We start from the raw sequence: 24,220 nt of genomic DNA, 5'->3' as shown, positions 1-24,220 counted from the left end.
GATCAGAGAGTATAGAATGTTGCAAACTCTTAAATATAATTTGGGAGGAGAGGATTTTCATACCCCCTCTCCTTTTTTTTTCTCTCCAGCAGAGGAGGAGAGCTACCTGCTTCCAGTGCATGTTTGATGCTGTTCACCTCCTAGACACGTAGCCTCTTCCTTAACCTGGAGTAAGCTTCAACCTCCATTCTTTTCCCTCATGTAGGATGTGATATCTCCATTTTTTTGCAGTTGCTCTTGTGGCATCCTACTTTTGGCTGGAAGGTCAGGTGCAGGACTTCTTAGGGGTGTTGGGGAGAGAGAAGTCAACTACTGCAATTTAGAGTAGCAATGAGCAAGCAGGTCTAGAGCAACGAAGCAGCCAGCATTTCCCCTCGAGGACCAAATGTTTCATTTTCATGATGAGCTTGCTTTCCACAGGCGAGATGATATGAGAGAAGTAGTGCATGAATAGTCCCTGTAATAGCTATAGTATAAAGACTTTGGTTCCATGGCAAAATGCTAATGGCAAAGGGAATTGCTTCCTAGGTGCTATTATTTCTTTTATTTATAGAGCCAGTGTGTTTTAAAAATTATACAAAATAACAGTGAAGATTTAGGATAAGGAAATATTGAACTTTAAAACATTATTTCTCGTATTATATGGAACAGTCACATACATTATTCTGGCAAGAAAAGGTGCAAGAATGTTTGTTTATATTTCTAATACATCTCATCACCTCACCATAATCCACCAGCAAATCAGCACTTTTCTTAGTTGAAAACATTAACTCATGGCTTGTATGTCAGCCTGATGATGATTCCAACACCTAGGTCTTGGAGTTCAGTCTAGAAGCGCCCGCTTTCTGGGAGCTGGTTGCTACCAAATCAGATGAACTGCCACTTCTATTGCAGATCTGCTAGTCCAGCAGAGGCCATCAGTGGATACAAATAAATTTGGTGTAGTCATTTTGATCTGCCACTTCTTCCCCCACCTTATTTTCAGAGGTGAAGAGTCTTCCCATTTTATGTGGAAAACAAGAATGTAAGAGAGGTGCCTCTGCAACATGTGCAATGCTGTTCTGCTGCTCACTACCTCAAGCACGTGGTGTACCTTGTCTGTACAATTAAACTGCATGGTGCTGTTTAAATGACAGGGTGGGGCTTTTCAAATGCATGAGTCGTAAACAGGATGTTTACCATGGAGGTACAGTGATGACACATGCAGTACATGTATCTTGAGCTGTTTCTTATCACTGTTTTGAACACTTCTATCCATGGAATGGGAGGCTTGGTGAAATTAGGTTCAGTGACAGTTCTGCATGAACCTAAAAGAAGGCTTTTTTGCTGAATATATATCCTCGGATCAATGAGAGAAATTGCCAAGTACTTACCAACTGACAGTATACTCTTAAATATTTCCGAAGACACTTGCAAAGATACTTGACATCTTTGATATGTGGGTTTTTTGTATTTAAAAGAAGAGCAAGAAGACTGGTTTGATTCCTTTTTCTGATCAGCAGGGGTTTGATGTTCTACAGGGGAGAAGGAAGAGTAACTTACTCTGGTCACCCATGACTTGTCTTGTTGCTCTAAGAGCTATTTTAATGTTTCCTGTGTCCACCATTCTATTGGAAGAGCTCTGCATCTGAGGAATGAGACAAACATTGATGCTCAGGGTGGAATGCAGATAAACCTTTCCCCCCTTCCCTTTTTTCCATGACTGGGGGGGGGGGGAAAGTTGTACAAGACCTTGTGTGTTTTAACTGTTAGTTGCTTACAGGACCATTCTTTCTTGAATTCGTTTATTCCCACTGTTCCATTGGTGGGTAAGGGAAGGTTTTAATTTGACATCCTGGAACAAGTATTACCTGAGAGAGCCTGTGAATACCAGTGTTAAGAATACTAAAGAAAATGGAAGATTTTGCCAAGTTGGTGAAGTGAATTGCTGGGACCAATGACTAGAAGATGTAAAATCGTACCACAGTTAGAGACGTGACAACTTATCTTTTTTTGCTTCCTCAGGAGCAAAAATGTGGATTCTGTATCTGGCCCCCAGCTTAAAGAGTATGCATGCTTCAGTTGCACCTGATGATAGGCAATATAGGGGCTTATTCATGGCAAGAGATGTTTGTCTAAGACAATTTGGGAATGGGACTCTTGTGCAATTGACAAGTGTGTGTGCAACAAGTGTGTGTGGTGTTGAGTGATGAAATTTTTTTAAAAACTCCTCCCTCCCTCTCCAAAAATTTTACAACGGGGTTCCCTCTCTCCCCCCGGCCCCATCCAACCCCCCTCAACCCCCCCACACACCACACACACACACTCCCCCCCCCCCCCCCCCCACCCCCCCCCCCCCCTGCCCTGCCACACCCCCCCACCCCCCCTCCTCCTTCTCAATTCCCCCCCCCCCCCCCCCCCCCCCTACAACTCTCTCTCTCTCTGTCCTGAGTGCCCCCACCACCTCATCCAACCCTGCTCTTTCCTGACTGCTCCCCGGGACCCTTGCCCCCATTCAATCCCCCTGTTCCCTGCCCTCTAACCCCCCCACCCCCAAACTCCCCTATCCTCTCTCCAACACCCCCTCCCTGCCCCCTTACCGCGCTGCCTGGACGTGGCTGGGGCGGGACAGGAGTCGCGCGGCCGGAGCCGGAGGATGCGGAGGGAGCCCAGCGGCCGGAGCCAGGTGGCTGGCCGGGTGGAGCCAGGGAGGGCTGCGGCCAGAGCTGGAGCCGGGCAGCCGGGGCCGCCGCCACGCCCAGACCCGCGCTGCCGGAGCCCGGCCCCCTGGCAAAACAGCAGGGGCGGCTGGAGCCACGGGGCCAGGCCGGGCTGGAGGTGGGGGGCCGTGTCCAGAGCCGAGCATCCCGGTAGGCAGGGGCACGGCAGGGCCGGGGGGGGTGCGGCCGGAGCGGGGTTCGGGGACGCGGGGCCGTGCCGCAGCCGGTGAGGGTCGGGGCGGGGACCCGGGGATGGGGGGGGCCGGGCAGGGTCGCGGCCGGGACCGCGGGGGGGGGGGAACGCGGGTGCGGCAAGCGCGGGTCGGGCGGGGGGAGTCGGGGATGCGAGGACGAGGAGGGTCGCGGAGGGGGACGCGGGGCCGTACCACAGCCGGTGAGGTTGGGCGGGGACCCGGGGATGCGGGGCTGTGCCGTGCCGCAGCCGGTGAGGTTGGGCGGGGACCCGGCGCCGGGGGCAGGGTCATGGCTGGGAACGCGGGGAACCCGTGGCCGGGCAGGGTCGCGGCTGGGAACCCGGAGGGGCGGGGCGCGGCCAGGAGGGCTGCGGCCGGGACGGGGGCGCGGGCCGTGCAGCTGGTGAGGGCCGGGCGGGTCGCGGCCGGGAACGCGGGGCCGGGAATGCGGCCAGGAGGGTCGGGCGGGGACCCGGGACGGGGCCGGGCAGGGTCGCGGCCGGGCCGGCGGGACGGGCGCGGCCAGGGACCGGCAGGGCACCGCCCCGCCCCAGTTTCCTACCTCAGCGTTGTCTTCCTGGGCCGGGGAAGCCTGCTTGCTTCTCAGCCCTCCTAGGCTTCCCGCGCGAACAGCTGATTCGCGGGAAGCCGTGGGGGAGGAGAAGCAAGGAGGAGCATTCATGGCAGGAGGTGGAGGCAGAATTCGCAACGGTTCGCGTGAACCGTTTGCTAAAATTAGACGCCGGACAGAGAACCGGATGCTAAAGTTCTCTGTCCGGCGTCTAATTTTAGCAAACGGTTCGCGCGAACCGTTGCGAACCGTCTGCAGCTCACCCCTGGGTGTGGCCATTCATGGGCGAGTGGAGCCAAACAGTCCAGTGTGATGGTCTGATCTGAGCAAGTTAATAGTATTGGTGTCTGGCTGACAAAACTCTGGTCGGTAGCTCAGAAGAGTATGCCCTTGCTCTTACAAAGCCAAAGTGTGACCATGGGGGATGTACTAGTGCATCTGGCACATGCATACTCTGCCTGCTTATACTGAATGCTAGAGAATCAGTGTTCTAACCTAGCAGCCTGTCCACTCTGAAGAACACCAGAATAGCAAACACAATCCTTGTCTGTTGCTTCTCCAAGTTCCTCCTGACAATAAAATACAAAAATCTGCCTCTGAAGGTACTTCTGCTCCTGGATAGGTCTCTGGTGTACAATGATATTACATGTATTGGGCTCAGGGATGGAATTGTCATGTTTTCTGATACATCAGAATTTTAATCCGATGACTGACGTATGCTTAGCAGCTGTTTCTCTTGTTAATTTCTTACACCAGTTTCCAAATGTCTTCTCCTAACGAAGAAACAACACCACTGAAATGGAACCATCAAGGCCATTGCACTTACAGATCTCATCCCATGTCTGCAGAAGAGCAGGCTAATTGAAAAGCCAAAGCCATAAAGCATAAATGAAGCCAGGGATTTAAAATTGGAACACAGCAAAGATCAAGGTTATTGATGAAATCTAGGGTGTTAGCTTGGCTGAGCAATTTACACAACTCTTTTCTGGCTGATCCTAGTCACTGAGGCACTAATGTGGAGCTTTGATGAGAGAACAGGGCTATGGATATTCTTCTGAAGAGTCATTGGAGGTGATGGAGAAATAGCAGATAATAAAATATGCCAGAAGGAAATCAATTGAACCCCCATGTTGGTGCTTACACGCACTCAAAACTGAGCGGTTTGAAAAGTGTAGGTTTTCTGTGGAGAGCCTGTGACTTGGACCAGCTCAAATGATGCTCCCACAGACTTCTTGAGAGATTGCAAGAGGTGATTTTATATTTGAAAATCCAAAAGCTGCCCTTTTCTCCCCCTGTGAGCTAAATGAACTATTCTGGCATAGTATCACAGAGCCAAATACTGCTTTTACACTAGTGGGCATAGGGAGTACTCTATGATGGATTATTCCATACTTCCATAACAGTGCCCTTGACTGGACCGTCTGTGGGGATGGGCATGCCATGACCTTTGGATGTAAAAACACGAGCCTCTACTGCATAAACTAAAGCAATGGTTCTCAAAGCCGGTCCACCGCTTGTTCAGGGAAAGCCCCTGATGGGCCAGGCCAGTTTATTTACCCGCCGTGTCCACAGGTTCGGGTGATCACGGCTCCCACTGGCCACGGTTTGCTACTCCAGGCCATTGGGGGCTGCAGGAAGGGCGGCCAGCACATCCCTCGGCCTGTGCCGCTTCCCGGAGCCCCTATTCTCCTGGAGCAGCGAACTGTGGCCAGTGGGAGCCGCGATCGGCCGAACCTGTGGACACAGCAGTAAACAAACCAGCCCGGCCCGCCACTGGCTTTCCCTGAACAAGCAGCAGACCAGCTTTGAGTACCACTGAACTAAAGGACCATGTCCATTCGCTCGAAGGCAGTAGAAGGCTCATAAATGTCTATTGTGATAGACCCAGGCCAATTGGGAACAGCAGAGTAGTAGAAGGGAGATATACTGGCCACTGGATAAGCAGTTTTCTGTTCCCTGAGTGACCAGACCAGGGGCTGCTCCAGGCTAATGAGAACACCTGACTCTAATTAACCTGCTAAGAATCAGGTGAGGCTGTTAAGCACCTGACTCTAATTAAGGGCCCTCTGATGCTATAAAAGGGCTCACTCCAGTCAGGCCTGGGGGAGCCAGAGGAGAGGAAGTATGTGCGAGGAACTGGTAGCAAGAGGCGTGCAGGAAGCTGAGAGTGAGTAGGCACTGCTGGAGGACTGAGAAGTACAAGCGTTATCAGACATAAGGAGGAAGTTCTGGTGGCGAGGACAAAGAAGGTGTTGGGAGGAGGCCATGGGGAAGTAGCCCAGGGAGTTGTAGCTGTCGCGCAACTGTACCAGGAGGCACTCTAGACAGCTACAGTCCACAGCTGGAACACGGAGTAGAGGGCAGGCCTGGGTTCCCCCCAAACCTCCCAACTCCTGATTAAACACAGGAGGAATTGACCTGGACTGTGGCATCTACTAGAGGGGAAGGTCTCTGGGCTGTTTCCCGACCCACAGAGTGAATCTGTGAGGTGAGCAAATCCGCCAATAAGCGCAGGACCCACCAAGGTAGAGGAGGAACTTTGTCACACTAGACATAGATTAGTCGCTAGAGGGGAACAAAGTCACACTTTCACAAGTGTAATTGAACAGAACATAACACAGTAATAAAGGATGCAGTGTTTTTCCTGTTACCATAATCTGTTAAAACATTTTTATATTGACTTCAGATTATGCAAACTTGTTCTCTGAACAAACTTGCTGTCATACAGGCTGCCCAGATAATTGGATCCTACTGTATAATTAAAACTGACTCTTTTTTGCCACCTTCTTGAGTTAAAAGTAAACCAGCTTCCTGATCTGTTACTAACACAGAATTTTAAAATTCTCTAATTTGCCATTCACCATTTGCTGGTTTGGGGTATATTTTTGTACCTTGTCTAAACCTAGTAAAGAAAACAGACTGGTCAGTTTCATCTATGTTTGCAGTGAATCCATAGTCACACTTGGGTCTCTTGAATTATTATAATATTAGCTGCAAACATGTGAACCCATCCTAAGGTTCTAAGTCCCTCTTGTAAAATATTCAGTGCCTTCAGCTCCCACTGACTTCAGAAATCAGAGGGTATTCAGCACCCTGCAGGTTCTGGCCCACTGTCTGCAGGAGAATAGCTGAAGACAAATTTGACACATCTTTAAAACAAACATGATGAATAGGGTTGACTTAAAATCTTTTTGTTGATAATAAATCTTAAATTGTGGCCCTTAAGTGCTTGAGAGTATCCTTTTATGAAAGGAACGGTATAACTGAATTGATGTGAAGTTGCTTTACATAGAGACAGGCATACTGCCCTGGCCGAGCACCATGGCGGAGTACATTTCAGAGGCTTAAAAGCTGTAACTGCTGGCTTGAAATACGAGCATATAGAAATTCAGATAATTTCACACCAGTGTTGCAAAATTGTCATGAATTTTTAGCAGCCCAGAGCTTACTCCTCCCCTTATCACAGTTATGAACAAACTAATTATATTGGAACTCTTCTTGCCTTAAATTGGTCTAAGATAAAGGCCAAAACAATTAATTTAACCCAGATGTTGGAACTTTCTCTTGTAACCCTGCCCTGTCCTTCCTTGAAATCTGAAGGGACAGGAGGGATAAAGACCAACTCTTATGTCCTGCCTGAAACTTGTAGCCATTTTCTTTCTTATTTGGAGGGTAGGAATTGTTACAGTGGCTGTCCATTCTGCACTGTTGTTGGCAACCCTATCTGCGAGGCCCTGAGTGTAAACAGAATGAAGGTTCTGCAGCAACTCTTAGATGCCTGTGTCAAAGCTCTGTTTACATTTCACACAATCTTGTTGAAACAGCATTTTGCAACTTTGATATCCAAACATCTAAATTCTCAGATTGCAACATGCTCTAGTATGGGTACCCTTAACTAGTTGGGCCAATGCATATTGTAAATATTAATCATACTATTTATGAATGGTTACACCATCAAGCTACATGTACTTTATATTCTTAAATATCCTCCTTTTATAGGAAGGAACTAAACCAGTAATAAAATATATCATTGGCTTATTGTGGCCGATGTTTCATGCTACAAATTTGATGTCACGACATTGAACGCTTTTCAGTTTTTTTTGTCTGCTCATTGATTTAGCTGTGTGTGTGCATATGCAATAAAATATATAGAGACGTCTGTACTGCAGATAGCAACTCCTGAAAGAATCGCTTGTTTTCATAGCTTGCATATTACCAGGACACGGAGTTCATATAAATGAACAATATGGTTTAAGTTTATTTGAAACATCAGAATATCACTATGAAATAAGTACATGTAAACATTAACAGACTTCTTTACAATACAACACAAAAGGATTGTTTTGTATTTGCAATAAACCTCAGATATCCAAACATAGGAAGTCCTCACAGATCTAATTAGATAATACTGCCAATTATGAAATATGCTCAGATTAAAAGGGAACCTTAACTCCTCGGAAAAACTCACCCCATTTGCTTCAGGCCAGAAAATAGAGTAATTGGAGCAGCTGTAGTGGGGTATTATTTTTTTTTTTGTTTGACACAGAATTAATTTAGATTGGAAAATACCTGTAGTTAAGATAGAAAATACGTGAAACATCTATTCCATTTATGCAGTGCACTGTGCAAGTAAAATCTGCCTCTTCAGATAGATCTTCCTGAAAGTTCAGCAAGGAGGAAACGCTTTCCCTGCCATGTCTTTTCTTCTTACAACCTCCTTCTGTACGTGTCCCCGTAGCCCTGCCCAACTTCCTACTGGATGTCTGTTTCCCCATCTCGTCCAAACTCTCTAACTTCCTTTCTGCCAGCGTTCTGCAGACCTGCTGAGCAGAGATTTTGAAATCACAAGTTGATAAATTGATAATGCAGCATATGGACTAATCCAGAACAGCACAAGAATTTTGAACTCTACATACCCTTCAATAGCAAATGTTTGGAGATTGTGATTACAAATTATAACCTGTACAGCAAATAAATATGTTGTAGGGCTTTCTCCTGCTCTGATATGCAGCCATGACTCCATATCTTTTAGTTTATCACAAGTCAAGATTGAAACTTTAGTATAGCTCAGATGCCTGAAAGCTTCTCGAAATATGAGAAACAGCCAAGGTTAATATGGATTGGTTTTATCTGTTATGGGGAAGCCTTACTTTTATTGAGGAATTCTGATAAATGGTCTGAGGAAGATAAAGCTGCTGTGATGCATATATTCTCTCCCTTCCTCCAGTTGATAGTTGTGTGCAGTATTTAAATGGTCCTATTTAGTTTGCTTGTGAGATCATATAAGCAACCTCCACTGTAAGGTTGCTGTAATAATATCAGGCATGGTTTCTGGTGTCAAAACTGTAGCTAGTATGGAGGATGCAAACCCTTTGAATCTAAGATTAAGGGCAATTGTTGTAGGGAAGCCCCCTGGAACCCCCCCCCCCCTCAGGAAAACTGACTTATTGCAGTGTTGTTCAAAAGTTAGTGTTGGGGCTATGTAATCAAATCTTGTTTTCTCTGTTGCAGATGACTTGTTTAAGGTTCACAAACTTAAGCCAAATCTGAAGTGGCGACAGGCTTTTGACAGCTACTTAAAAACAATGCCTCCTTACTACGTATTGGTATGTGTATTTTCATATTTTATGTGTAGAAATATTGGTGGCTGATAACTAGAATCTTGCGTTCCATTTTTCCTAAATTTTGAACACTATGAACTTTTGTTAGTAAACCTTTTGTGTTTGTTTTGTGTGTGTGTCAAGGATAGTACTTTTTTTTTTTTTTATTCCCAAGCATCTTCTGAGCTACTGGCAACAGTAAACATTTTAAGATTAATTTTAAATCTCTAATACTAAATTTTGCCAATCTGAAAATGTACTTTAGATTGAATTTGCTTTGTCAAAAGTGAATTTTAGACTTTACCTTTGTAATTAAAGAGTGTGCAGATTATTGTTTACGGTTATTAGTGTGTGAATTCCTAGTCCTCAGGAAAGTGATACCAACAGAATGGCCTGACCAGACAGATGAGGGTGGGCACAACATAAGCTTTTATACGTAGCTTGGGCAATGCACCTCTTTGTGGACTTGCATCATCCCGGCTATTCTAGTACTGAGCCTTTGAGTGAAAATTGCCAGTGGTGCCATATTGCATGGTGTGCTGGTATAGTGGCATAAAGCCCACTGCAAGCTCTAGCTAGGACCACCAAACTCATCACACATTACTTGAGTAGACTTGAACTCTAGTTTCCAAAAGCGAAAAGCTAGAGCACTAAACCATGTGCCCTAATTTCCTATAATTTATTTTTTAAAACTTTTTTTTAAGATTTATTGTCTTACTGTTGTGTATTTTGTTTTCCTTATAGCCATTAAAGAAAGCCCTAAGGATGATGGGAGCTCCAAATCTGATATCAGATAATTTAGATTGTGGACTTAGTTACAGTGTTATCTCTTACCTTAAAAAACTCAGCCAACAGGTAGTATTGATAAAACCTTTGCAATTAGAAGTGCATTGATTATTATTTAGTTTGTGTTCAGATTATAAATAAATTAATCTCTATGGAGTTTTCCACTGTTGTATCATACTTTCTCTATAGCTATATATGGATGAACCCCTAAACCATTTTGGAGCCAATCACTGTGGCTTCTATAAGTAGTAGAGTGGGACGGGAAGGAGAGGTTTTTTTTTTGTTTTTGTTTTTTTTCCAGCTGCCTTTTAAAGCATCTGTTTGATTTCTACTCTAAAGACGGTTGCCAACTAGACTTGGTATTTCTACTGCTAATATTCGCTATGGCTAAAATAAGTTGCTTGTTCTTAGCCACTTTAAACTCTGCCTCCACTGGAGACTACTTTGCCTCCATTGGAGACTGAGGCAATAAGTGTCTATTCGGGATGTGCATTACTAAAATATTTAAAGTTTTGGCCATACAGAATAGCGCTCTTGCCTGAAAGTTGATATTAAAAGAAGAGTTGAGTTTTACATGAGGCAGGGTCATCTGTCTGCCCCCATTCAGCTCCCTTATCTTCCCATCATGTGGGTGGGTGTGACACAGAACACTAAGCAAATCAAATCTGTATCCTTAGTTCTTTCTTGAAAGTTCAGCATCGAGAACACACTTTCCCTGTGATGTCTTGCTCCCCAGTCCTCTTCTCGGTGAGGCCCTTTATCTTCCCATGTGTCCAACAGAGTGAGCTGTTACTCAACATCTTTTGGTATTATTCTGATAGTATCAGATTATTTAGAAATAGGTAATTTAAAAACCTGTGGTCAGTGTTGGGGAAGTAATGCAGTTTTAAATATAACAAAACCCCTTCCACTTCAAAAAATGAACAGTTTCAAGCAGGCTTCTGACATGATTGAACCATTCACTAGATGTAAATACATCTGGGGGATTTTTGATGAGTGTTTGTACAAATTCTTATGTACTTGGCATATAGGATCAGAATGGTTTGAGGACACTATTGTAATGTTTACAGAAATCCACAACAGGTGACTCAGATAAAACATATGGACATTACGTAGACAATGGAATAAAGGCATCTAATGTCTGAAATTCTGTGTACTTGCTTTGTCCTTTAAAATTAGGGAAGAACTCTTAATGAGTTATGATGGAACTGATCATAAAAAAGGAAGTTTCTTTGGGGGAACAAGTTGTTTTCTTGTAAATATGAAAGTGGATGCATTTGTACTCTTGGAAAAAGTAAAAAATGCTTACTGTACGCACCTAAGTAAGATCACCCATTATCCAATAAAATCACATTGTAAATTTCTGTGTAAATAGCAGAAGTAATTTGCTTTTCTTTACTGAATAGCTTTTAGTAAGGAAGCAAATTGCATGCAAATTTTTACTTTATTTTTTTCAGTCTTGTTGTCCCTGTATAGTGAAATTTACTTAAAATAAGTTGTCAATCAACCCCAAAAGTCTGAAACCATATAGTTTTGTGGCGGGATAACCCTGCTATCTTAAATACTAGTATCACAGTGTGTTCTGACTTCAACTCAATTTTTTCCCTTAAAGAGAAATGCCTCTGATTTTTTTCTTTTTTATTGCTGCTGGACTTTCAGCAAAACTAGTAGTGTTTGTAACCCCTCTAATTCTGTAGCACTAGCTAAATGCAGAAATTTTCTGTGTTGGCATAGTGGGACATGGTTGCCTAGAAACTGACTCTCCCTGGACATGTAATTCTCAATTCCTTGAGCAGTTGGGAGTCAAATTATAGCTCAGTTGATCTCTGAAAGTAATTGAGAGTTTTATACTTATACTTACTGATTGTTTCTCTAACACCATGCAATTCTGTTTTAGACAAAAATTGAGTCGGAGCGGATAATAGGTTCGGTGGGTAAGAAAGTTCCACAAGAGACTGGAATTAAAGTGAAAAATCACTCCAGTGGCCTCTCCCTGGTTCATAGCAGGGATTTTAAGCAGCTGCTGCAAGGAATCACTGGTGACTCTCCATTGAGACTGGCTGAAATGAATGTTAAAGAATTTGCTGGCTTCCATATAGGACTCTTAAACAAGGTAAACATTATATTGTGGGTGTGCATGACTATTGTCTCCTTGTGCTTGTCTCTCACATTATGTAATTGTTCTTAAAAGCTTCTTAATTCCTTTTACTGTACACAGAAGTTACCGATACCATAGTTTAGGCATACATATGGATAGAAAAATAGATAACATTTTTCTGCAGATGCTTTGTGGATCTGTTTGAAAGTATAAATGAACAAAGACTAATCATTTTCAAGTGACAGTCTTTGCAGAAAGATACATCTGGTAGTTCCGGAGTTTGCATGGTGGTTAGTTCAGTGAGCTGAGAGCATTAGTACTGATGTGTCCTGTAGAGATCGCTTCATAATAATTTTTAACATAGTTAAAATCCTTCATTGTACGTTCTCTCTGTAGATGAAAATGGTTGGCTTAATTGAAATGTATATGCTTTGTTTAAAACTAGGATTTGAAGCCACAGGCATTCAGAAATGCTTATGATATTCCTCGTCGCAGTCTTCTAGATCAGCTAACTAGAATGAGAACCAATCTGCTGAAAACACACAAGCTTATCCTTGGACAGGATGAAGGTAAATAGTTACCTTTCTCTTGCTAACAGTGAATAACTACACTGGGGTTATGCTGAAGTGAGTCGCTGTGCTCCAGACATGTCTGTCTGTGCATCGTGTGCTGGGTCACTCGGATGCTGTTTAGAACGCCTGTCTTCTTGCTGGGGAGTGGATTCAAAAGGGGCTACTTCAGCTTTTACCCTGGAGGAGAATTCAGTGCTTGCTTTAAATTTTAAACACAGGCTTCAAGGAGAGCTCTGTGGCAGAATTTTGTTTTTCTTTTGCTTTTTTTGTGACAGTGCCTGAGGCCGGGGTGGGCATGCTATTTCTAATTTGCCTACAGCAGCCCTCCTTAAAGCTCGTGCCCACAGTGCTTCATGGTGGGGGCTGATAAGGATGAGGTTGGGATAAAAGTTGGTTGAATGATTTCTCTTCATCCCTTCTGTCCAAATCAAGTAATAAACGTAGCTCTTTGATAGCCTTATCACTCCTAGTGCTCCATATCAGTCTTCAGCCCCATAGCGGCACAGAAGAACATAAGGGTTAACACTAGTAATCTAAAATGTGTTTTTTCTTTACATCATCTTGGTCTTAAAATAGACTAAGTGACGCTATGTTGTTCCACTGCAGACTGCCTTCACAGTGTTCCTGTTGCTCAAATGGGAAATTACCAGGAATACCTGAAGATGATGCCTTCTCCCCTTCGGGAGATTGATCCAGACCAACCGAAAAGGCTTCATACATTTGGCAATCCTTTCAAACAGGATAAGAAGGTAGGAGGAGCAACATTCCTGCTTTATTTATAGTTATTTTTCACCAGTACATGATAGGTCAGGCTCCATAACATTTTCAGACAGGTCAGTGGAGAGTGGAGTTATTCCTCCAACTTCAGAACCGTTCTCATTCTCGAAGTACGTTGTCTGAGAGAATTGGATACACGGGCTCATGTTGCTTTCCGTTCTAAGCTGGTCTGCATTTGAAATACTGCACCTTACATTAGACATGTCTGCGTTGTGTTTTCAGATAGCTACAAGGAGTAGTAAAAGCCAGCTGAGTTGAGGAGGCTTACTCTAGTTATATCCGTGGAAAATCTCTGTTTCAAATAGAACTTTCTGGTCTCTTTTCAGGGTATGATGATTGATGAAGCAGATGAATTTGTCGCTGGGCCTCAGAACAAAATTAAGCGTCCAGGAGACCCCAACACTCCAGCCTCACTAAAGAGAAGACGCAGTATGTCGCCACTGTTGAGAAGACCACAGTCACCGCCTGTTATAACTAATCATGTTGGTGGGAAAGGACCACCCTCTACTGCAGGATCACCATCTTATCCTAACGTCAAAGCCATCCCGGGTCACAAAGGTACACTGAACTGCAGTTCAGAACCCTGCCTGGGTTACAGATGAAAGTACCAGTGCAAGAAACCATTGGCTACCTAAAGGAGTTTGTAAAAGGAGGAGAAGGGTTATGTCATCATTTTTACAAGTGTTTTAATTAATTTCAGTGAGAAGATTGTAGTTTCTCCCTGTTAGTCTAAACAAGTGGGCTATTATTAGAGCTGGTCAAAATCTTTTTGTTAAAGCAGTTTTGATGAAAAATAGTTTTTAATCAAAACCAAATTTTGGTGCAGGAAAATTTCTAATGGAAAATCAACCAACTTTTTTCAGTTAAATTTGTGGCTTAATTTTTTCATTTGGAAAAAACAGAATTCATAGGAAACGTGGATGACAACTAAACAAATGAAAAGCGATATTTTTCTTCCTGCTTTATCATTTCTGCTGAGCATGCTGAGACAGAAGAAAACTGCTTGCTGTCTTTATAAAAGATATGCTCTAGTTTAGCCAGAAGTTATGAGCTTGATACAGGAATTACTGGTGAAATTATATGGCCTATGTTTTATAGGAGGGCAGACTAGTTTATAATAGGCCCTTTTGGTCATAAAATGAATGTTGGTGACATTCCAAGTATACTTAGATTGGGAAACCTCAGAATGGCCCGGTCTGTTCTTTTGACATCAGATGGCTACTGATTTGTTTATTCGAGGTTCCTTCTTTCCTGACATCTAAGATCTGAAGATGGAAAGTACAATTTAAAGTTTGATACCTTTGTAATGGTGCCAAGGTGTTATTGTGATGCATTAACTTGCAGATCATTACTCAATAGAGAAGATTTCTGAGGCATTGATTTGAGGAAAGACTAAAATGATATGTGCACACTCGGCTAAATGACTCCTAAAGGGAAGGAGGAACAAATCACCAAGAAGAGTGTAAACAGCACGTAGGGGGAGGAATACTTTTATGGAGATAAAATTGGGTGCTCTGGGCTGGGACCATGGGGTTCGGAGGGTGCAGGGGGTTGGGGCGTGCAGGGGGCTCAGGCTCCGGGCGGTGCTTACCTCAAGCAGCTCCCGGAAGCAGTGGCATGTGGCCAGGCAGCTCTCTATGCTGCAGGCACCATCCCTGCAGCTCCCAGAAGCAGTGGCATGCACCATACACCCCCACCCCCACCGGGCCCCTATATGGAGGCACGGCACCAGCCATGTCCCATCCGCAGGTGCCACTCCTGCAGCTCCCATTGGCCACGATTCCCGGCCAATGGGAACTGCAGTGGGCAGCGTGCTGAGAACCCCCTGGCTGCCAGGAGCCACACGGCAGGCCCCCGACGCGGCTCCCCAGCTGGAGTACCGGAGCAGGGCAGGCCCCCGACGCGGCTCCCCAGCGGGAGCTCGAGGGCCGGACATGGCCCGCAGGCCGTACTTTGCCCATCCCTGTGCTAGATGCTGTACAAACAGAACCAAAAATGGTCCCTGCCCCAAAGAGCTTAAAGTCTTGATTTGGGGGCAGGAGGGAGCACTTCTTGAGAGCAAGGAATAGAGAGAGTATTTTATCTCTATATTTGGCACTGGTACAACCATTGCTGGAATATTATGTCCAGTTCTGGTGCCCACAATTCAAGAAGGATGTTGATAAATTTTAGAGGGTTCAGAGAAGAGCCATGAGAATGATTAAAAGATTAGAAAACCTGCCTTATAGTGATTGACTCAAAGAGCTCAATGTGTTTCACTTAACAAAGAGACCATTAAGGGGTGACTTGATTTCAGTCTGTCAGTATCGATGGGCACCGCAATACTTCACAAGGGGCACTTCAATCTAGCAGTGGCTGGAAGTTGAAGGTAGACAAATTCAGACTGGAAATAAGATACACATTTTTAATGGTGAGAGTAATTAACCATTTATCAATGGTCATCATGGATTCTCTATCACTGACCATTTTTAAATCAAGATTGGATGTTTTTCCAAAAGATTAGCTCTGGGAAATATTTTGAGGAAGTTCTCTTTTCTGCATTCCCCTCCCCCCAAATAAAGTTCCTCTGCAACTCCCTAGGGGGCTGCTTCCCACAGTTCGGGAACCACTGCTTTCGAGTTGAGGCTTGTCTACCCAGCTACTTACGGGAGTGCATCAAAGTGCACTACAGAGCTTTTAGTGTATAAGTCTCAGGGTCCACGCAGCTGGCCGGTGTGCTGTACATTCACACCCTGTTTTCCTCACCCTTACTAGCCATGTAGACAAACTCCTAGTCTTTTAAAGGACAATGCTGGGACAATGGGGACAGTGCTGCACTGTGAAGGAAGTAAGACTAGATGGCCAAAGAGGTCCTTTCCATTTCTTGTTTTAAATGCTATCTCCTGTAGATGCTTTTAATACTAGAGTTATGGACTGATTATGATGCATAATTTAACTTACAGATGCCAACAGCAGTGTAGTTCAAGATGCTAATGGAGGGAAAAAGGCCGAAAATTGTCAGTCACTGGACAAACAGATCGACGGATTGTCTACACAAATGGTTCCATCAGTACCTGCTGCTATGGTAGATGATGATCTGCGACCGAATGACTTGGACTCTTTGCCTGATGAATTCAATTGCTTAAGTGAAGATGGACTGGATCATAAATCTGCTACCAATGCACTTGTTAGAGGACCTCTAAATTACAGCATGCCTGTTGATGACCAAAAAATGGTAGTGGAGTCCACTTCTGGGACTGTGCCAGACTCATTGCAAATAACACCTACTATGTTGGAAGGAAACAATGCTGATATCAAAATAAAAGTGATGAAGGAGGTTCGCAAGCCTGGAAGAAGTAAGTATCAATGTTTATCTTGGTATGGCCTACTTAAAAAATACAGTTCATTACTTCAGATTACATACAATTTTATACCCTTAGATTTGGAATTGCTGCATATACGGTGATTTGGGGGTGGGGTGGGGGGCTTTATTGGACTGTTGGATAAATGAATTGGGGTGTAAGATTGGTAGTGGTGGAGAAAACACTTCCTAACATTATTGGACGTTGAATGTAATTTAATGAGAGCAAAACACTTAAGGTGCAGCACCTTTAAACATACTATTTTATCTCGCACTAATTACGTTTTTGAAACTATGTAATTCCACATCTAAGACATACTTCAAGAAAAATAGTTATTTGAACATATGAAGTCTGATATTTTGTTGTGCTGTGCTACACTTGTGTATGCACGATGCACTTTTGCTGCAATACGTCCCATATCCTTCAGCCTTCTGTCCTGAAGGGGAAGGCATATGTAACTAGCACATGTTTTGGAATGTTCCATAATTGGAGCCTTACAGCTGATGGTGAGGTGAAGTGAAATGCTTTTTTTTTTTTTTTTTTAAATAAACATGAAAAGACTTTAAGAGCATTAATGGAGAACATGAATAGACTTAAAAAGAGGTGATTTGAGTCTTCCAAATCTACTAAGACCTGAGTTCACAGTTCTGCTTCCAAAAAAAAATTAGTGATATCCCCAACACCAAAATCCTGTGAGGAAAAGCAACTCTGTCCTCTGCTTTTGATGATTGTGGTTATGCCATCCTTGCAGGACAAAAACAGCTCCAGAGCTTACATCCTGGAGGTAAAGACACTTGAACAGTATATTTGAAGTTAACAGTAGAACTTCACTGATCAGCATATCTTATGATTCACACACACTCATACTCTTCCCACTTCTCAAAGATTGAAGAGCAGCATGCTGCTGTAGTTGATTAAGAATTAATTAATTCTCCAAATTATGCTACAGAACCTCTTACTAATATGTTGAGAATTATGATATAATACAGTAATTTAAAATAACAGAGGACTCTTGAATGCAGTATTCTTGGGTTCTGGTAATTGTTTACTAATTCCTCAAACTGAGGATTTTTCAATGGGTCTTTTTGTCACGTATGCAAATTGAGGTTTCTGCAACATAAAAAGTTACACACACTTATTCTGTTAATGATGTAAGATCTTAAGCAACATATTTTTTTTAAAGCATATCAGTTCATCTTTAACATATAAAATGAATTGCACCTGAGTAGCTGAGTGAGGGTTTTCTTTGCTTCCTGTTTGGTAGAGGATGCCAGTCTAATCATATTGTTATCAAAACTGCATACGGTAAATGGGGACTTAGATTAAAACCATATATTAATATATGATGAATCTTCTGCCAAAGCTGCTTACCTTTAGAGTTCATGAAGTACTCGTGAAAGTGAAAAGACCAGTAGCAATGGCTTAAACCAATCATGGGTCAGGTTGGTGGGCTGTAGAAATCTGTTTACTTGTGACTCTGCCAATGCACCCTGGTCCCAAAGTGTAATTCCTCTGCTGTTCTAGTCCTGGATCTGTTTAGCATGCCAACATATGTAGCTTTGTAATATGGCTAAATAGTAGGGAAGATGAGAGCACTGCCTTTGGTTTCACTTCTGATCTAAGCTGCCTGCTACACCATGCTGCCATGTGATCTTTGTGCAATGGCTAAAATAGCTTTCATAAATTTTGGTTGAGTGGCAAATGTTTTATAAATGGAGAACCTTCCGATGGAAGAATCTTAACTTGCCTGCACAAGTCCAATCTTAAACATCCTCCCAGAGATGGCCTTCCCAGCGTAGAGTTGAGGCTCATTGACAGTTTGGCATATGTGCACAGTTTGTGGTGGATAAAGTGAGAACAGGCTAGTTTACTGCAGAATCCTACTTTTTCTAGTGACCTTTAATGGAATTCAGCTTCCCAGGTGCAGCACTTGAAGTCAAGCAGTACTTCAGTAGCTTTTAAATTCTTGCTATCAGACGCTTTCTGCACACAAAATAGCGTTCTGTCTTTAGTCTTGCATATATTTTCAGACATAGCAGAAGTGCAAAATTATGAGCTTCATTTCTTCTCTTGGATGATGATCTTTATTGAAGCCACATTTGAAAGATTAGTTTCTCAAATCTGCACTCTACTGACAAAACTATTTGGATTATTTTAGATTACGAAAAAATCTTCGCTCTTCTTGAGGAAGTGCAAGGACCTATGGAAATTCAGAAATATTTCATTGAATTTGCTATCAAGGAAGCAGCAAGGTTTGTATAGAGACTGCAAATAAATATAAAACCCAGATTACATTTTTTTTATTGCAATCTTGAACATGGCAGTAAAATCAAAACTTCCCCAAGAATATTATCTTGTTTTTTTCTATTCCAAAATATTGGTCATTTAATGAACTTTGTTATTAGCAAATAAGTAACTCCATAAGAAATATTGACAGATTGTTATCTTGATTTACCATAGCTCTGTAGTGTTGTAGATTTTTAAAATGTAGAAATGGGTCCTTGAAGAGACCTAGTTTGAGTTTGGGCCCATCTCTAATTTAAAGGACTATAACGAAGTCAGAAATATACAATAGATCTCTGACTGAAGATGTAGAGAAGCTCTGGAAATGTGATTTGTATGTTGAATGGGTGACTAATATGACAGTCACTTTATTTTGGAGGGAAAAAATTAATGAGCTAAACCAACATTAAATTACTCCCCCTCTCTTTCTTAGGTTTAAAAAACGGGTCTTAATACAACACTTAGAGAGAATACTAGAGGAAATAGAGTTCAGCAGTCTACCCAACAGAGTTAATCATGTCAACAGTAGATAACAGTGTACCAGCAAGATACACACGGATCAGGGATGAGTTTGCTGTGCCACAGAAGAATGAAGGAAGACGTGGCTGATGCCCTCACCATCTTGGCAGTCAAGTGATTTTACTGTCAGAGTCTGAGAAGAAGCAGTGGAGCTTTAACTTTAAGAACCTCTGTCGGCAGAAGCTGGGCTGTAACCTTAAGGATTTGCTATGAAAGGTGTGGCTTTTTTCCTGTGGAGGGTGCTATTCGCTCAACAGGCTGAAGAAAATAACCATTGCTGCCCCTCCTGCAGGTGATGAGAATTTACTCATTTGAACATTGTCTTTATAGACATTTACGTGCTGTAGGCAGCAGGTTGCATTAAAAATGGGGCCTGTCAAACATGCACACTGTCTGCACTCTTTGGAAAGATCCTGTGTGTTCAGAAAACCTCCCAAAAACACCCATGTGGTAATATTGCATGTTACCACCACAGAGACAAGGGTCTTGTTCCCAGGAACCGATAGCCATGCCTATAAACTTGAGTTTCAGTGTAGATTGAATCAGAGTAAAGAAACTGCTATTCTGTGTTAATGAAAGCTAAAGACAGCCCTGTGACTGTTACCACGTAATGGTCACTAAACAATCTACCTCAGACTCTCTTCTGTTTTGTCTACAGACATTATGAAAGTGCACCTGAGGCTTCCCAGGTCCCCGACTTCAGTTCTCTTTCATCCTGTGAGGAGGACGGAGATTCTTCAGGTGGCCTTGGCACACGCTGTGCTTTGGAAGCACTAAAAGGAAACGCTTTTAAAACGTGTATTTTAATGTTCATACAAAAGAGATTATTTTGAACAGTATTGTTACCAGATCACTAATTTGATATTTTAACTGTATAAAAAGAATTTTTGGAACACGTGTATATATATATATATATAAAATAAACCATTTATTAATTTTTAATAAGTGCATAATCTGACTGAGGAGTCTTTAGAAATAAGTGTTGGTTCCTCTGACTGGTAGAAACAGAAAAATAGTAATGTTTCAGCAGATCATTGTAATTGAGCGGGTAAGAACTGAGTGCAAATAGCACAGCAACACTATTCATAAATTCTTTTCCCCCTCAGTCACAGATCATGGAAATAGCTGCTGAATTTATGTACTTCCCAACATTTTCAGTTTGAAAGAATTCTCTGTACAATCCGATTTAAAATTAGCAAAACGTCTGTAAGAAAAATTGGCTTATCCAATGTAAGGTTGTGTCCTGGGACGTGTATTAAATGCATTAGGAAGTCCCCTGCTTATCCAAAACCTCACTTATCAAAATTAATATCTTCCCCCATTTCATTCATAAATAGCTGTGCTATAAGTTGACTGTCAAGCTTTAAAGAACAAATTTGGACAAAAGAACATTACTTTTTTTCATGAATTCAAAACAGATGGACCAAGATGACTGCAACACCTACAGTCAAGTAGGCTTAAAAAAAATGGGGGGGGAGATAAACTACCAGTTATGTGCCAATAGTAGGTGGCTTGTACGACAAAGGAACTAGTAAATATTTGTTTAATATTATAAAGTAGGAGCCAAACCAACTTCAAGCAATCCCATCTGCAATGGTTGTGTTTTGAAGAAGGGACTGAAGAAGAGATCATCTTAAGTATCCACAAGCTTTTATCTTGCAATGAAGTATACTTTGGTATCTGGCCATCCAGGTACAAAGTGAAGGAAAATGGATTTCAGCTGGCAAGGCTGTACTTGGCTACAAGCAAAGAATTCCCTTCCTCCCCATGTAACAGAAATAGTCTTCCTCATCTGCCTCCCCACTCTGAAAGATGCAAGTTTGCCGTCAGACCCTGCCAGAAAAATATCAACGATGAGACAAATCCACCAGCAACAAGCCTTCACTATGGTATAAGAATTAATTAATTCTCCAAATTAGTATAAGAAAATACTAATAGGTGTTAGTCATTAAGAGCAGTGAGCCTCCCTCTATGGCCCTTTAAGATCATTAAACTGTTCTACCTATTTCAAAAGACAGCAACCTATATTTTTAATAAGACAAAGGGAAAGGCATCCAGAATATTGATTCATATTGCATAGTTTGTGTTCAGAATTTGGTGTTTACCTTGACAAGAGATGGCCACATTAAGCTGGTCTTTCTGCTTTTTAACTTTGTTTAGAATGATTTGGAATCTCCTGCCTGACCAAGTGAACAATATATATGTCTTGTTATTTTCGACTAGCTTAGTAAGTTGTAAATGGCAGGGAGAGAGGGGTTTTTTGTGTTTTGTTTTTTTTAACAAGTACAAGTTGATATGGATGGAAAGGTTAAAGGAGAAGAGTTCTTGTTAAAATCAGGTATGAACTTATCCAAGAAAGAAGTGAGACGCACCTTCAAAAATAAACCCCACTAATGAGAGTCTTGTAGACTAGTGGTAAAGTAGGAGAAATCCAGTTGAACCAGGCATCCAAAATACACATGGCCTCAGCTGTGTCATGAACTGAGTGTAACTCTAGGACAACCAGCTAGATGAATACCGGAGTGTTTAGAAAAGTAAAGGGCAGAGCTTATCTAAAAGCCCAGTCTGCCTGTCAGCCATGAAAATCCCACGGGGGGGTGGAATATGTGGGGAAAATATTAGTGGAACAACTTAAGACTCTGTAAGAAGAATAAATAATGTTGCAGAGCACAGAAAGTAGATCCACAAGACAAATATAACCCCAAGCTTCACACTGTGTATTTGACTGCTGAATGCAATTGGGACCGTTAGAAAGCTCATTCTAGGCTCCGGCCATTCATTACAAGTAGAGTACGTGACTCCAAAAGCAGCAGCTGCATCCTAGAGAACCCAGTAATTTGCCTGCCTATGTAGACAGTGTCTCCGTGCAACATTATGATAGTCCCCAAAGAAAGGATCAGGACGCTGCCCGGGACTGCTAACCTATATATGTAGGAAGGAAATGGGCTTCTGAAATCCACAAGTGCTTCCTCTGTGTTTTTTTTTTTTTGTTTGTTTGAGTCCTTTGCTAGGTTGATGAATACTAAGGTTGCGCTGTTAAAGTGAAATGTGAAAGGTCTGCTAGCTTTGCCACATTGTTAAATACACACACCTTGAAACGCGATACAATTTGGCCAGATTGTGTAAGTGTATAGCTTACTGTTGCTGCGTGAGTATTCCAATGTGCTGTTCAGTGTTTTGAAGCCTACTTTTCTTCATGTATCTTTTTGAATTCCCTGACTTTTTGCTTTAATGTGCACTCTCAGTGGTACATTAACTTTTTTACATCCTTTAGCGCCTACAATTTTTTTTCCCACCCAGGGAGACAAGCAAAAATGTCTTCAGTTCTGCTCACGGGGACCAGGCACCTGCTGACACTCACCTACCACTGCTGGTCATAATCTGGGCACTTATAGACAAACCTAACAAGCACAGTATGCATTTGTACAATTAGAATTTGCTCTTGCCCATGCCCAAATGGCATTTTCAAATGCCCATTAATGTCTGTATTAAACTGAGCAAAGGTCTTGCTCCTCAACTGAGGGACCCACCTGTATGTTAAGCTTGAACTATCAAAAGTCCAGCATCGGTGAGCTATCTGCATCTCGAAGCAATGGGGTGGAAATAGTGCATCCTCTCTTCTGTCCTTCCCTGCACCCTCTTCAAGTCTTGATTCAAAAATGGCTGATGAGGACTACCTCCATACTTAATAAATAATTCCCTGGAAAGCTTCAGTGCAGAAGAGGACTCTCTTTCAAAGTTAGGAACAAGTGAAAATGCATGGAAACCAATTGGTACATTTAACTGTAGCATTTGCTATCAGCCAACGCAATGGCAGCACCTTAGGGAAATGTGCTTTGTAAATAGACTGTCCTCGTCGTGAAGAGCCCGCCAGCCCACCTCTCCTGAAGATGACACACCGAACACCATGCCAAAGGAAGGCCTGCAGATGGAGATGGGAAAGAGCAGTGTAGGCAGGCTTTGTAAAAGGAGGGAGTTGATGGAAATGTTCAGCACACTGATCTAGAACAATGCTAATTCAGTGCCTGTAGGAAAGGACTTCATTTTAACTGAAATGGAGAAAGGTAGCATTCTTGTCCTACGACATTGGCCCTAGGGCCAAGAATAGAGGGAGTTTCAAACCTGGATCCGCTTTACTGCCTTTTACAATTTCATTACCCCTGTCCTTCATTGCAAGGAAGGAAGGATGTGATATTCCAGACATTTTCAGATTAGCAATGCAGCCTTGATCAAGGGCAAATGCAATTGGTAATGGAAACTACTCTTTCCATTAGCCTGTCGCCCAACCATATCTCTGCTTTTCCTTTTTCCCATTCAAATGAGATCACTTGTTTTATTTTTACCGTGAAACCTTCCACTGACAGCCTTTGTACTGATCTTCCTTCCCTTCATAGTAGATACAGCAGTGCTGCAACTCTTGTTTGGGTCAGGAAAAGCAACTGTTCTAAAGTTTTTTCCAGCTTAAAGTGCTCTAGCATATTTAGAATGTTCTTTAAAAAATAAAACATACCAGCTAATTCTTGGACCTAAATGTGTGAATGTGATGCCTGTAGCAGTGGGTAGTTTGGAAAAGCAAGGGGTTCAGGACAGTGTTTTCATGGCCTTGTTAATGCTACCAGTTATAACCTTGTTTTGAGAAAATTTTCACACATGGCTAAGGCACAAGATGGTTGTAGTGCCCCATGTTTATCAGCCAGTTGGGACCATGCTGCAGATTTACCTGGATGGGCGACTTAGAGCACTATTTTTTTTTTTTTAATCTGTCTGCAATGGATTAGGA

The 24,220-nt window shown here is 42.6% G+C and overlaps 1 protein-coding gene across 7 annotated transcripts in view; it reads left to right on the top strand.

The window, feature by feature from the left end:
- The window catches only part of LOC120371959 (integrator complex subunit 6-like), a 54,835-nt gene extending 34,501 nt beyond the window's left edge, over nucleotides 1–20,334 (top strand). Inside the window, exons 10-19 of one of the 7 annotated variants that reach the window (XR_005584668.1) lie at nucleotides 8,976–9,070; nucleotides 9,809–9,919; nucleotides 11,748–11,963; nucleotides 12,394–12,517; nucleotides 13,127–13,269; nucleotides 13,624–13,855; nucleotides 16,240–16,632; nucleotides 18,797–18,890; nucleotides 19,355–19,732; nucleotides 20,099–20,334. Coding sequence is in view for 5 of the 7 variants with exons in the window: in XM_039488479.1 (XP_039344413.1) it covers nucleotides 8,976–9,070; nucleotides 9,809–9,919; nucleotides 11,748–11,963; nucleotides 12,394–12,517; nucleotides 13,127–13,269; nucleotides 13,624–13,855; nucleotides 16,240–16,632; nucleotides 18,797–18,890; nucleotides 19,355–19,454 (1,508 nt within the window). In the remaining 2 variants the exon portion in view is untranslated. Of the gene's footprint in view, nucleotides 1–89; nucleotides 1,719–8,975; nucleotides 9,071–9,808; nucleotides 9,920–11,747; nucleotides 11,964–12,393; nucleotides 12,518–13,126; nucleotides 13,270–13,623; nucleotides 13,856–16,239; nucleotides 16,633–18,796; nucleotides 18,891–19,354 lie in introns of those variants that run through there. The other 6 variants (XR_005584669.1, XM_039488479.1, XM_039488482.1 and 3 more) reach the window with 6 other exon arrangements.
- Nucleotides 20,335–24,220: the final 3,886 nt, after the last annotated feature.

The sequence above is a fragment of the Mauremys reevesii genome, linkage group 9 (assembly GCF_016161935.1).
Source record: "Mauremys reevesii isolate NIE-2019 linkage group 9, ASM1616193v1, whole genome shotgun sequence".
In the NCBI taxonomy this organism is placed as follows: Eukaryota; Metazoa; Chordata; order Testudines; family Geoemydidae; genus Mauremys; species Mauremys reevesii.
This window is presented reverse-complemented; position numbering and strand designations above follow the sequence as displayed.